This window comes from Ascaphus truei, chromosome 4, assembly GCF_040206685.1.
Source record: "Ascaphus truei isolate aAscTru1 chromosome 4, aAscTru1.hap1, whole genome shotgun sequence".
Taxonomy (NCBI): Eukaryota; Metazoa; Chordata; class Amphibia; order Anura; family Ascaphidae; genus Ascaphus; species Ascaphus truei.
The window spans coordinates 365,593,620-365,609,225 of NC_134486.1; the positions used below are offsets into that span (position 1 = coordinate 365,593,620).

The 15,606-nt window shown below is 48.8% G+C and overlaps 1 protein-coding gene across 1 annotated transcript; it reads left to right on the forward strand.

Annotated features, from left to right (window-relative positions):
• Nucleotides 1–1,584: 1,584 nt before the first annotated feature.
• On the forward strand, nt 1,585–8,615 carry CIMIP5 (ciliary microtubule inner protein 5). Its single transcript, XM_075598362.1, has 3 exons — nt 1,585–2,258; nt 6,258–6,297; nt 7,993–8,615. The coding sequence occupies exons 1-3, from the start codon at nt 1,894–1,896 to the stop codon at nt 8,182–8,184; spliced, it is 597 nt and encodes a 198-aa protein (XP_075454477.1). The 5' UTR covers nt 1,585–1,893; the 3' UTR covers nt 8,185–8,615.
• The last annotated feature ends 6,991 nt before the right edge of the window (nt 8,616–15,606 follow it).

Genomic DNA, 15,606 nt, shown 5'->3' on the forward strand with positions numbered 1-15,606 from the left:
CTTTTAGTAAAAAAAAAGAAACATTTTTTATACTTTCACAAAAGTGAAACAATGTAAACGTGACCTGAATTTCTGTAAGTTTGCCCATCTGTAGGAGTGAGTACACTATCAATAGTAGAATTCTTTCTTTTCTTTTCTTTCTAAAAGGTGTCTTAAGAACTTAGGCTAAGGCTCTGCTCCCTCAGTCAGCGCGCCCGCACTGCAGACAGGCAGGGCTTTGACAGACACAGACCGCGATATGCGGTCTGTAGGGAACTGGGAGCCGGAGAGGGAGGGGGGCGGGAGTGGGGCGGGAGTGGGAGGGAGGGGGGCGGGCTCTGATCGTGGTGCCGTCCACACCCCCACAAACATAAATATACACACACACACTTTAATAACACGCAGCTCCTTCCCTGCTCCCCGCCCAAGGCGCCTCCCATCAAGCTCCTTCCCTCCCCTCCTCCCCATTGGCTAACTCGCGTACCACGTGACGCGTCAACGCCGAAAATCTCTAGATTCTTGCAGCATTGGCTGGCTGACGCGTCACAGTACGTAGTCAGCCCTGCCGGAAGGAGGCAGCGGGGGCAGGGACCATTCGGACAGGGGTCTGGTGGTTCGCGCCCGCGCACCCCGCCGGCCGCAGCGGGTTCGCAGCCTTAGCTATGGGTCTAGTAGTTATCACAAGACAGGTTCGCCCATGACAATCTCGGGAAGCCTGTTTTGTGCTGTTTGCTGATGGCTTTGAACGTTGGTTGAAAACATCAACAATGGAAAGCCAAGAGCAAGAGGTCAGGGTCTCATGGATTTGCACTCGGCATACTGTATTTATGCTGAGATCTAGGAGGGCTTTAGTCCCGTCCAGCCCCCTGCACCCCTACTTCCAGTTCTAGTGCACAGATTAAATCATTTTGGTTTGCCGTAGTTTAGAGGTGGAATAAATATGGACTTTTTATTTGTCTGCTGATAATAACAATATTTTCTTGCCTTTTATTTTTTTAAACTTTGTATTTTTATTGTAGCAGGTACTGTATATACTGTCAAGCAAGCAAAATCCGGAGAAGGTTTGGGAGTTTTAAGGGTGTGGGTACAGCCAAAAAAAAAAAATCTTAAATAGCGCTGGCAATGTACTCAGCGCTGTACATAGAATTTTGAAGGCACAATGAGTCACTGCCCTGTAGGGCTTACAATCGAATTTTGGTGCCTCACGCACCAGGAGATTCTGTGACATGCCCAAGGTCACAAGGGGAGTTAACTATTGGATTCAAACCGGTTTCATAGAAGGCAGTGACATTACCACTGAGCAACTCCTTCAGCCAATTATTTGGATATTGCTCACTTTATTCCCCATTTTATTCAAACACCTATTTTTGAAGATACAGATGCAGTAAGACTTGGTCTCTTCGGTGCCACTACCATGCACGGTCACGCGTCACCGGCGCTTGCAGCACTGAAGGATTAACTCTGCGGAGGGTCCGTTTCAGAAGCATGGACCCCTGGCAGCCCGATCGCGGCAGACACTTTCTCCGGCGCCGCCGCTGAATTTTGCGTGTAGGTTCGCAGCGCCGAGGACAGCAAGTCTTACTACATCTGCACCGTCTTAACTTCCTCCGAAGGTTAATTACTCTGGAGTAGTAGATTTCTTGCCTGCTCTTTCCTTTTGTTAGGGTGAATATTCATGAGCCCAACAGCAGATCTGGTATCCAATAGCGACAGTAAACAGACTGGGGACATGTGTGTGGTCTCTGTGGTATTTACTTCAGCCTCAACAACAGAGTATAAACAAACCCTGCCATCAGGACAGAAGACTTTGCACTGAAGCCAGAATCTATTGGAGGAGGTGTATCAAAGGGAAGTTCTCCTAGAGCTCTGGTGCAGCCGTACACAGAGTAAAGACAAAAGCTTGCTTGTATTGCTATGTGCCTAGGACACTCGGTTCATCAGCAGTGTATTTCAGTGTTACTAGGAGTTCACTGTGCCTACTTTTCCAGTAACAGTGTAGGGATTACTGGAGTCCCTTTAAAATTGGAGATGGAGAGCAGACAAGCCTCTGTCAGGCAGACCACTTCAGCTGGATACCGGTTGCCTGACACAGGCTCAGCTCAGTTGGGCTCAGCATCCTCTGCCTCTTGTAGCAAGCTGCTTCCTGGAGCACAAGCCACGCAGAACCGCCCTCCCTTGGGTGCCAGGGACGAGGGGAAGCAGCGTTGGGGGGATGCCGTAGGACAGGACCGTGTCTGGAGGGAGTTTGTAGAAGCCGAGAGGAGAGGGGGAAAACGCTGGTGAGTTCATCATTGCTTTCAATAGGATTTTGTTCCTTGTTAATTGTGCCCTATTCTTTGCACCTGGGAGACTTTGATAAATGATCTCGTCGTCTTTAAAATAATAACAATACTCTGCTTGAATGCATGAAAGCACAATTCTTTTAAGCAAGAGAGGAACTCTTTGTAAACAGTTTATAATATGCTTACGATATTACAACAGCACAAAAAAAAGAAGGGGGGTGGGTGCTGAGCACACGTACGAAGTGAAAATTCTTGGCATTTTGTCACTCAAAAGTTTTTCATTCACGAAAAATTATAAAAAATCAAAATACAATTTATGTGACAAAATGCAATGCAGTTTCACTTAGAACGCGTGTGTGTGTATATATTATATATATTATAGATATATAAACATACGATACAGTTCGCACGGGAATCAGCAGACAGCACTCAGGTTTTGAATTGTAGAAAGTATATTGTAGAATAATCAGACACCAATCACCAACGTTTCGGAGGAAGGTCCCGTTTGTGAGTCCGAAACGTTGGTGATTGGTGTCTGATTATTCTACAATATACTTTCTACAATTCAAAACCTGAGTGCTGCCTGCTGATTCCCGTGCGAATGGTATCGTATGTTTATCTACTTATTATCGGACATGCACCTACTCTATTGTGCTATATTGGAGTGCCAGCTGTTCATCTCCATCTCCATCTCTCTCCCCCCGCCCCATCTCTCCCCATCTCTCTCTCCCCCCGCCCCATCTCTCCCCATCTCTCTCTCCATATCTCTCTCGCGCTCTCCATCTCTCTCGCGCTCTCCATCTCTCTCTCGCTCTCCATCTCTCTCTCGCTCTCCATCTCTCTCTCGCTCTCCATCTCTCTCTCGCTCTCCATCTCGATTTTTTTTTTGTGGAGAGAGATCAGAAAGGGTGAGAGAAACAGCGCACAATCCTAGTGCATTACCACAAATATAGGTTTATTAACAAAAAGAGGGGAAGACAATGCCCACTTACAAGATGAATGAATGAAAAGAACATCAAAAGGTTTCTTTGATACCGGTACCGCTATGGTTGTTAACCGTCAGCTAGGGGGACCTCCAGAGTCAATGCCAAGTCCAGATCGAGAGTCCAAAATGCCTCCTTTTCGTGCAGTCACCACTTGAAGCTGCAAGAGTCCTCAGATCCCAGCATCGAGGGCAGCAGCAACAGAACAAAGTGATAGTATAGCATGGCTCAGCTCAGACACTCACTCGATCAGCTGTGTATGCAGGGGATCCCGATAGGTAGAAAACAAATCACGTGTCTAATGTAGCGTGATGACGTGAAACACCCTACGCGTTTTGTCAGCGTCAGCTGATTTCCTCAGGTGACGTGGGCATTGTCTTTCCCTCTTTTTGTTAATAAACACACACATATATATATATATTATATACACACACACACACACACACGTATGTGTATGTACTTATATATGTGTGTATATGTACTGTATGTGTGTGTATGGCTGTTTGTGTGTGTGTATTTTGCTGTTTGGTTTTCCTGCGCAGTGGCTTTGCTGGCACCGGTCAATGCTGCACAAGCGCACATGAACTGCTTCTTCTGCGCCTGTGATTGATGTCTGACATCGCAGAGGAGAGCCTCAGGTATGATGCTTATGCAGGGGGAGCACGTGCATGGCCCGAGGGCACTCTCCCGCTATCCCTACCACTTCCGGTCTCGCAGTGTAGAGGACAGCAAGAGCCAGAGGCTCATGATCTCAGGTTTGTTCGGCCAGCATAGAGAGAGCTGCTGTGAACTTGTGCCCCCCTTCTGCAGCCCCAGTCTGCACACGCGCAGTGTGCTACTTCCGTTTCAAAGTGTGTTACAACTCAACCCATTTTATCCTATCAGATTTTCCAATGAGCCACCGTCAGCTAAGAAGTTAAGATCTGGTATTATTCTTTAGTGCTGACATTGTACTCAGTGCTGTACATATTAAATGTACAATACTAGTTAAACAAAAACCAGGTCATATTACAGACGACTGGGGGGGAAGCTAACAGGAGATCTTGCAATCTTCATTGGGAGGCCGATACAACAGATATAAATGATGTACATACAAGTTGTTATTATTATGCACTGATAGAGGCAGCTTCCTGCACATTATAGATTTATAAGTAAGACTGAAAGCAGCTGAAACATTGCAAAAGCCTGGAAAGATTGATATTTCTTTTTAGAACAATAATAAATAAGATCTACAGGTGCACATGCATCCAGTGCCAGTACAGGTTATTACAGCAGTTCTGGTGCTAACGCCCATTTAAGTCAATAATACAGCTCTACATGCAGAAGGTGGTCACAGGAGTCTATTGAAGTGCTTGTTCACAAACCAAATCTGCACTAATATTGATATGCTTTGCAAACCGGTGGTTTTCACGCATGAAGTAGCCCTTTCAGTAACATTCCAAGCTGCGGGTAGTCTCTTCTTGGGAGGCTTAATAGTGCAAATTCAATGTGGGGCCATATGAAGGCTTCCTATTAAATGAACATTCCTCTGAAAATAAATGAAGTTGTAATGTCTCAAAGGCAATCAGCTTCCCATTCTAAAATAACAGAATTGTACAAACATGCAAAGCGGGTTATTCTGTATTTTCTGTCACGTTTTTGGACACTTAGAGGGTTCTTCATTAAAGTGTAATCATGCTGATCGAGCCCTACCGCATGGAAACTATAGGGCAGGTAAGAGAATTGTGAAGCAGTTGCCATAAGGCAGCTATAATATCCAGCATTGTATTCCTATATAAACACACTAGCGGAGCATTAAGGCATCCCATTACCCTACACCTAGAGAAAATACATTCAACTTGTTATTTATGAACAAGTACTGCAAATACAAGTATAGGATATACAGTATTTCTGTCGTCTACATTTAGCATAGGTTGAACTTGATGGGCATGTCTTTTTTTCAACCTCATCTACTATGTAACTATGTAACCAATTCATACTCAATAGCAAATATTTTAGTGCCAAGATTTTTTTTTTATTGTTTTTATTGCAAATGGGGTTTTGTTGGCGTTGGGGACAGCAATACATTGTATTATTGCATTGTTTAGTTCCTTAAGCACGTATTCAATATGCTGTGAAACTGTGTCCCCCGTGCTAGAGCAGAGTTCAGCTTCATTGTAATGAATGGGACTACCGTCTTCTCCAGCACAGCATACGGGTCCTCAAAGGTCCTTATTTAATATGCTGTTATAATTCATTTGATAAAACTCTTTATGCTGCCTTTAACCCTTTGGGCTGCCCAGGATGTAGCTACTACATCATGGCGTCTGGCACCCCTTGTGCCAAAATCCTGCTAGTTTCGCTAGCGCGTCCGGAACTGATGGCGGATGACCCCTCCCCTTCCATCTTCGTTGACGGAAGCGATCACATGACTGCCTCAAAAAGTGGTCACATGACCGGAGGGGCTATGGCGCTTTGATCCCGCAACCCCAGGCACTGAAAGGGTTAACTGGCCTATTTTGACACTTTCAGCCGCGCATGTTGGCTTTTTTTCTTATGTATTTTTGGAGAATCAGCGCCATTACTTTCCTCTTGTTTATATCCGTTCAATGATTTCAAAGGAGAAATAAAGAAACATTAAAACACAGTTCTGAATATGTTATGATTGCTTTGATTTGATGTTTTTTTTCCCTAAGGCATTACCCCCACAAATTCAGAGAAAAGGGGGGTGACTGTGAGGTATTATCAGACTATGAATGGGAAACATGAATCACATTGAAAATAATTTGGAGTTTTTTTATATTTATAAATCTCGTGTGATTTTATTTCAACTGTTTTTACCCCAATTTTGCTGCCAAGAGACGTAACTTAATTACAGTATATAGAAGCTCAAGAACCGAACATAAGATCTACAGTACAGTACATAACAGTAAATTAACAGATTATTAAGGAAAACACTAAATCCCATGTGTAATTACAATGCCCTTTGTACAGGAAAAAAAAACTAATGGTAATGTTTATTTTTTTGTCATAGGCATGAACATTGGAGTTTCCTCAAAGAGTACGATTCCCTGGTAAGAAAGGCACATTTTAAATCCATAACAACTACTCCATGCACCTCCAAGACCATAGATCGGGAGTGGCCAATTCCAGTCCTCAAGGGCCACCATGTCAGGTTTTCAGGATATCCCTGCTTCAGCACAGATGACTCAACCAGTGGCTCAGTCATAGACTCACAGCTCGTAGACCTAGCCGCTGAAGCAGAGATATCCAGAAAGCCTGACTTTTTGGTGGCCCATGAGAACTGGAGTTGGCCACTCCTGCCATAGATGTTAAAAATGGAAGGCAAATGTATTCTTTTCATACATGTTGGTATTATATGTGTATGTATTTATATGAGATTTTTAAGTTTTATACCATACTGATCTTGGGCTGAGCCAAGCAATGTGGTAGCTACAGCATTTTATAAAAGCGCCCCTCCCTCACATTTGTGAGACTGCAGAAGCAGAGCATTGGCTGCTGTACAGCTGTGCTAGTTCTGTACTGGAAGACAGCAGTTCTGGAGATGGTCACTATGCAGCTTCCTGCCTATGAGCCAATTAGGAACAGTGTCTTCATAGGTTCACCAGCAGCTTCCTGTCGGTAGCCATATTAAGCTCCAGAAAACGCCTGTACATAAGGAGACTATGGGCTTTATTCTGTGTAACCCTTTTATACCATCCCCCCCTAAGTGAGATGGGTGGGGGGGGGGGGAAGAGTACTCTCCTTTTCTGGTTACTCAGGTGTAATGGTGCTGCAACCTGCTGGTAACAGGAGGGCTGAGGGCTCCGCGGTGGTGTGGGGAGAGCCAGGACAGGGACAGCGGACAGATTACCTTGTTCCTTCAGGTGGTGCAGTGCCTCCAGTCAGTGAGGATCCTCGGTGGTCTTCAGAGGTTAGACCCTCACTGACACTCCTCATGCAGAGACCAGAAAGCCACACAGCAATGTCTTTTTCCTGGCAGCTTTATTGCAGATACAGATACAGCATCACAGTATGTAATATCATATTCCTCTCTCTCTGGCTCAGAGCCCCGGCTAGTATCATGTTTTTCTTGGCCCCCCCCCCTCTCTCCAACCCAGCATGGTTGGAGGGAGAGAGAGAGTTCCTGGAATCACTCCTCTAACTCAGTAGATCACAGACTCAACTAACTGACTGAATAACTGACTCTTAATTTAGGAGGTATGTCCCAATTTGAACATCTTAGGGGGGTGTCTCTAACTTTGACTCATTACAAGACAAAGCCGGATTCAGATTGGCCCACACACAGCAAGGAGCGTTCCAACCAATATCCACCCCTTTGATTGACAACCTCAGAGTTGCAAGGCCCGCCCTTGAATATTGCTACACATTCAAGGCTGAAATACACATACAGACCTCTTGCAGGAATTAACCTTTCCACTGCCTGTTCTAACAGGACTGACAGAGGAAAAGCCCAGAAAAATAAGTAACTGCCGGGAGGCTATGTTACACTCTATTTTCCAAAGCAGTCGTTCGGGTCGTATTCAGTCGATAATCTCTACTCAAGTGTACTGGGATTTTCGTCCTCAAATGTCCGTGGCGTATATATACAACAAGGGGGTTATGTCCTAATTGTGTGCTTCCATGCACGCTCCATTTCTGTGTAAAAATGAATAGGGTGACAAAGATTCCTGTTTTAAAATGTTCAGAGCAAAACAATGTATCTTTGTTTCTGCGGTGAATTAAAATGTTTGTTTCTTTACATATAGGGAAATAAAAAGGATGAAGAGATGTTACCAGAACATGCGCCTGTTATTTCAGGCCAAATTCCCAATACCACCAGCCAAAATATCGGCAGCAGGATAAACACTGACCTGGGTAAAGCTTTGGTACACATGGATTATTTCCTCACCGGTGGAAATCAAAGGAAGACATTTGGAAATGAACTGCTGCCGTGTTAGCATTCACGCATGCAAAGTCAAAGAGATGCTGGAGAAGCATTACACCATGGTACCACTGAGATCAGACATGGAGTGAGTTCCAGAACTCAAGAGACTGCATGTTGAACTACAGTATAAAGTAGGAGGAGGGGGGGGGGGCTAAACTCCAGTCCTCAAGACCACCCCCAACAGGTTAGGTTTTAAGGATATCCCATCTTCAGCACAGGGGGCTCAGTCAAAGATGCTGAAGCAGTCTTGGACTGAGCCACTTGTGCTGCAGCTGGGATATCCTTAAAACCTAACCTGTTGGGGGGAGGGGGTGATCTTGAGGACTGGAGTTGGGAGCCACTGGACTAGTCCATGGGAAGACTAGTTCCTATATCCTTGAAAAAGGCTGCAGCCGAAACGTGTTTTTTTTTTGTTTAGGCTTCAATAAATACCTTATTTGCAAATCCGAATTGCCCAAGTTCTTTTCTTGCCTTGGAATCTGTACTCATGTCACAGAGCATTCTTACAATTGACATTGATTTGTCAGTCCGGCACCTCAATGTCACAGAGGAAAGCGTCACTAATACTGTGCTATAAAAATGGATTGTAGCAATCAAAAAGTTAGCATGTTGGGAGAATGGGTTTTCAGTCCCCATAATTGTAATGTGCCACATTTCTGCAGGTGTGCCCTGATAGTGGCATAGCAGTAGTACACAGCAATGTTGTTTGTATATTAGAGGCAGTCCGCGCTGCATATTTTTTTGTTTTAATATATGCAGCCTTTTATTACTTTACTGAAAACTAATTACCATAGCTGCCGATCGATTCATTCTCCTGTGATAGATCAGCAAATATCCGGCTTCCCAGGGTTCACTAAATGGCTGCCTTTCAGTTTCAATCAATCCGTTAGTCAGTGTAACTGAGAAGCTACAATATATTCTTATATTACTAAGGTGACATTATCTATTGTTACAGTTTGCAGCTCAAATTGCTGGGAATATTGGCAGCAAATTATCACGAGCAGGAAAGTGATACAAAGATCTTGCACTGCTGGGGCGGTGGGCTAAAGCCTGCTATACAAATCAAAGGATACTCAGTATATTAAGACTCGTTAAAATGGCATTAAGAGTTGAATAAAAAAAATTAAAAAAAGGTAGTAAGTCTTATCTAATACTACAGAACTGATTTATTTAAAAACAGACATGTAGGATATTGCTTGGATTGCTCCTTTAACAAAAAATGTGCAGGAACCATGCACACCTTTTTCTGATTCATAATTAAAAAAACGACGCGTGCTCTCAATGTGCCTTTTTTGAAGTGAAACTTCTTTAGTGGCACCTAGTCATGATGGGACAAAACTGGAGAGATGGAGACGAAATGTGAAACGGAAGTGACGTCACATAATGGCCGCCGCTCCCCCCCACACGCCCGCTGTCACATGCGGCGGGCGCAGCTCCTAATGGCCGCCGCTCCCCCAACACTGTTGCTGACATATGCGGCGGCGATAGCCGCCGGCGCCGCTCCTAACGGCTGCCGTTCCCTGCCCGCTGCCCGCGACCGCTGCTATGCCGCGCATGCGCAGTTGTGATGGCGCCGCTGACGGACACCATGCATGCGCAGAAGTGGCGCCATTGCCCCCACACGCCCGCCGTGTCCATACCTCTCGCTTACTCTACACACACACCAGCACCGGGGACTCTGACACAACTTCCGGAGAGTACACGTCATGCCAGCTTCAGCTTCTCTTCCGCCCACTCCCCCGGCTGAGCAATGATTGGCTGCGGCCTCAGGTGGGGTTTCGTGGTTACACTGCGCATGCGCCGTTGGGCTCACGCGAGGACAGGCAGCAAGGGGCGCTGCTCAGCTGCCGCCAAGCTCTGCTGTGATCTGAGGTGCAGGGGGGTGAGGGGAGGTGTAGGGGAGGTGCAGGGGCTGATGTGAGGTGAGGCGGTGCAGGGGAGTGATGTGAGGTGAGGAGGTGCAGGGGAGTGATGTGAGGTGAGGAGGTGCAGGGGAGTGATGTGAGGTGAGGCGGTGCAGGGGAGTGATGTGAGGTGAGGAGGTGCAGGGGAGTGATGTGAGGTGAGGAGGTGCAGGGGAATATGTGTGGTGCAGGGGGATATGTGAGGTGCAGGGGGATATGTGAGGTGCAGGGGGATATGTGAGCTGCAGGGGGATATGTGAGCTGCAGGGGGATATGTGAGCTGCAGGGGGATATGTGAGCTGCAGGGGGATATATGCGAGGGGTGATGTGCAGGAGTCGCGCATGTGCAGCAGCACCAGAGGAGAAGAGGACACGGAGCGCTGACCACCCACCCACACCCCGTGTCACACACAGTCACACTGTCACACAGACACTCTCACACATACACACTATCACACAGTCACAACAGTCACATGCGTACACACTATTACACACACACACACGAGGAATTCACAGTTATGCGCAGAAATAAAATTACGTTCAAAATAATCTCAAAAATAAAAATGGCTAAGACTAACACAGAAAGAGTGTGTGAGTATCGTGCTCGTACCAGAGCTTCGAAAACACACAAAGAAGTTTCACTTACTATGCACGTGCACAGCACACACAGCTTTTTTTTTTTATCTACACAGAATATAAAATAAATAAAATGAAGGTAGTATAAAAATAAAAGACAAAACTGCAAAAGATGTGAAATTTGCAACTGTGGCATGCATGATCATTAACACCTGTATTATAAGAAACAGTACGTAAAACCTGCCCCTTCCTTGTAACAAACATGAAATGTGCAAAAGCGCCCTACAATAAAATAACACATTTGCCCTCACACCTCATAGTGTTGCAGGATCATGGTAGCTTGAAGCTGCGGAGGTAACTTCAATATTTGCAGGTTAGAAATCAGGGGAGATGTTAAAAAAAAGCTGAGAAGCAAAGTGTACAAAATACGCACGTTGGATTCCTCAGAACAGAACAACACTTCAAAAGGCTGTTTTGACAGCAAGTACAGAAGCTTTGAACCACTTACAGAGTAAATCATTTAGGGCCATATTTGAGGCATCATACATCGCTGGAAGTAGCGACGGACTTCGAAATACGCCGCCCCATGGCACTTACATATGCCGGCCACTTCCTTTCTGCCGCCGCCCTCCTCCTCCTCCTGATTCGCAGTGTCAAATGATGCCACGCACGCCACCAAAGTGACTACTCACCACCGGGGAACAAAGAATATAAATTTAAAAAAAGTTGTCAGATCGGCACTCAAAATCCCTTATAATTATATAAATATACTTGCTAACTCAATTGAGTACTGTAGTTACAAGAAATCTATAATTAAAAAATATATGCTGATATAGCACCATATAAAAATTGTATAATACTGTATCATCCAAAAAGTGTTTGAGCAAGAATAATAGGAGGCACATATTTACCACACGGATATCCCAAGCAACACTAGCGTTTCAGGGCCACCTTACCCTTCCCTCAGGCTTAACTAAACACAGTGATGCGATATGCCCTACCGTCTCCAATTTGTGCAATTACCTCCGTAGCTTCCAACCGGTGATGGAACCTCACATCCGGTAGGTATCTATAGCCGACACTTCACCTCAGAAATGTAATTTCCGGTATTTGGAACGTCGTAGCGCCAACCCCCTGCCCTCCGCAAAATAACCACGGGTTTAACGTTTTTCCTTCCCCGCCATCTCTCTCCTCCCTCTCCCCACTTTCTTTCACAGAGAGTGAGGAGAGAATTAGGATCGGATTTTGGTAAAACCAGTGCTGAAAATCCACGGAGCGGATCCCGAGAGTCTCGCCCACCCCTACGATGCCCAAAACTTAATTGAAGCATTTATTAGTCAATCTCTCTCGAAAAATGTTGGCGGCCGTCTTCTGGCAGTGAAATGGTTAAAACGGGACGTCAGTCACATGTTTTACGTTAAAAAAAAAAAAAAAAAAAACCTGCCTTCCATCAGGTGTTGCACAAACATGAAATTAAGCATATTTCAGTAACTTTGGCGGGTGGGTATGGGGCCCTCTAATGCAGGTGTGTGCATAGTTTTCCCCTCGCCTGCTCTCCACCCCTGCTCACGCCCCCCCCCCACCCCTCCTGCTCGGCTAAGGTGTCAAATGACGCCTCTGGGTCATGTGACCTTGCGGCGCCATGGCAATGCATCACCAAAGACCAGGTAGGAGCAGAGGTCTTGCGCAGTCCCCCGGCATTTAATTTAAATGCCCTGAGGGAGAGTGCGGGACCTCTGTAACTGCTGCGCCCCCCCCCCCCCGCCCCCAGTTTGCGCACCTCTGCTGTAATGCAGGGGTATGCAAAGTGGGGGGCGCAAGATTATTTTGTGGGGCGCGGACTTCAACTACCTTTCCTCGGTGCCGCGTCGCCATAGCAACGCAGGTGAAATGACGCCGTGGGGTCATGTGATGTAACCCTGCGCGTCATTTGAAGCTGGATATTGGGTATGGGTGGGGCGTGAGCATAGGGGCTGGCAGGGGGGTCGCAGCACAGAAAGTTTGCACGCCCCTGCTCTAATGAATTAAATTGCTGGCCCATCGGCAGTGAAATCACTACGGTAGATACGCACTGCTCTGCAATGTAATATAGGCCTCGCCTACCAGAGGAGGGGAAAACGGGGTGAATTATCAAAGTTTAAGTTGCAAAACTGGGACAAAAATTGGGCACAAGATTAATCAAAGATAATCCTTGAAAAATTACTTTTGTTTCCTTACATAAATAAATCTTTTGTCATTTTCTGCTCGAGTTTGGAGATTTTAATAAATACATCTCACTGTGTAGACTACATTACAACACCTTACAATAACACACAATACAAAAAAAAGTTTTGTTGCCAATACAATGGTCTTTAATCTGCCTTTATACCCAAAGTGCAACACCCTGCTCATTCCTCCCATCCTTTCGCCTCGTGTACCACATGGCATACACAGTGCTATTATCTACCCAATGTACTCTCCACCCTCTTAGTCCCCTAGCCTCTTACCTCATGCCCTCATACCGGTCTCTCCTCACGTGCCTGCATTCGCTCTGCTCCTTTTCTCACCCTCAATGTTCGCCCATGCCCAGTGTAACATTTCCCATTAGGCCCGGGCCGGCAAAATATGGGGGCGGCAATCCCACATGCTTTTGTCGGACTCTCAGGCCTATCGGACCTAATGGGAATGCACTTGCCTGTGTCAGCCGCCTCCTTGCTGCCGCCCTCCTGCTCCTTTGGAATCCCAGCGTCAAATGACATCGCGGATGTCACAAACATGGCGTCACACGGCGTTTCATTGCCATGGCAAAGTGACATCGTGACGTCACGTTGTCGTGTTTCCATGGCTATGCGCCGCCATGCGACGTCACGTTGTTGGCATCCGCGGTGTCACTTGACGCCGGGATGTCAAAGAAGCAGGAGGGCGGCAGAAAGGAAGCTGCCGACATAGGCGAGTGGATTTTGAAATCTGCCTCTGCCCATGCCCCAATACATTCTAATTCTCCCCCTCTCAGCCCCACAGCCTTCTGATGCCCCCATCTCTCTTTAAAAGCAGCAGGCCAAGCAATATCCTACATGTTTTTTTGTTTAATAAATCAGTTCTGTACTATGACAAAATACTTGTAGCATTTTTTCCCAAACAATTCTGAATTACATTTTTTATGTATTACTAGCTGAGAGACCCGGCGTTGCCCGTGAGTTAAATTTCCCGCTAGGAAAAGGGGGGGGGGGGGGGAGGGGGGGGAAAGGGGGGGGGGAGGGACAGTGGACAGGAGGAGGGGAGGGGGGAGGGACAGTGGACAGGAGGAGGGGAGGGGGGGAGGGATAGTGGACAGGAGGAGGGGAGGAGGGGAGGGGGGGAGGGACAGTGGACAGGAGGAGGGGAGGGACAGTGGACAGGAGATGGGGAGGGGGGGAGGGACAGTGGACAGGAGATGGGGAGGGGGGGAGGGACAGTGGACAGGAGGAGGGGAGGGGGGGAGGGACAGTGGACAGGAGGAGGGGGGGAGGGATAGTGGACAGGAGGAGGGGAGGGGGGGAGGGACAGTGGACAGGAGGAGGGGAGGGGGAAGGGACAGTGGACAGGAGGAGGGGAGGGGGGGGACACAGTGGACGGGAGGGGAGGGGGGGGACACAGTGGACGGGAGGGGGGGCAGTGGATGGGAGGGGGGGGACACAGTGGACGGGAGGGGGGGGACACAGTGGACGGGAGGGGGGGGGGGACAGTGGACGGGAGGGGGACAGTGGACGGGACCCCCCCCATGCGTAGCTCCGGAGTGTCTGACACACACACAGTGACTCACACACACACAGTGTCACACACACACACTCACACACAGTGTCACACACACACAGTGTAACACACACACACACACACACACACACACACACACACACACATTGTTACACACACACACACAGTGACACACAGTGAGACACACAGTGAGACACACAGTGAGACACACACACACACGTCACCTCGAGGGAGGAAGGGGGTCCTTCCGGGCGCCCCCATCTTAGGCGCCCCGAGTGGCATCTGCAGGCTGCCTGCCCACTGCCTGTCGGAGCACCGAGGGGGAGGTTAGTGGAGCACCGGGGGGGAGGTGAGCGGAGCACAGGGGGGGAGCTGAGCGGGGAGCTGAGCGGAGCACTCCCTCGCGAGGGGGTCCTTCCGGGCGCCGCCATCTTAGGCGCCCCGCGTGGCATCTGCAGGCTGCCTGCCCACTGCCTGTCGGAGCACCGGGGGGGAGGTGAGAGGAGCACCGGGGGGGAGCTGAGCGGGGAGCTGAGCGGAGCACCGGGGGGGAGGTGAGCGGAGCACCGGGGGGGAGGTGAGCGGAGCACCGGGGGGGAGCTGAGCGGAGCACCGGGGGGGAGCTGAGCGGAGCACCGGGGGGAGCTGAGCGGGGAGCTGAGCGGAGCACCGGGGGGAGTTGAGCGGAGCACCGGGGGGGAGCTGAGCGGAGCACCGGGGGGGAGCTGAGCGGAGCATCGGGAGGGGAGTTGAGCGGAGCACCAGGGGGGAGCTGAGCGGAGCACCAGGGGGGAGCTGAGCGGAGCACCGGGGGGGAGCTGAGCGGAGCACCGGGGGGGAGCTGAGCGGAGCACTCCCTCGCGAGGGAGGGGGTCCTTCCGGGCGCCGCCATCTTAGGCGCCCCGCGTGGCATCTGCAGACTGCCTGTCGGAGCACCGGGGGGGAGGTGAGCGGAGCACCGGGGGGGGGGGGGGAGCTGAGCAGAGCACCGGGGGGGGGGGAGCTGAGCGGAGCACCGGGGGGGAGGTGAGCGGAGCACCGGGGGGGAGTTGAGCGGAGCACCGGGGGGGAGCTGAGCGGAGCACCGGGGGGGAGCTGAGCGGAGCACCGGGGGGGGGGGGGGTGAGCGGAGCACCGGGGGGGGAGTTGAGCGGAGCACCGGGGGGGAGCTGAGCGGAGCACCGGGGGGGAGCTGAGCGGAGCACCGGGGGGGAGCTGAGCAG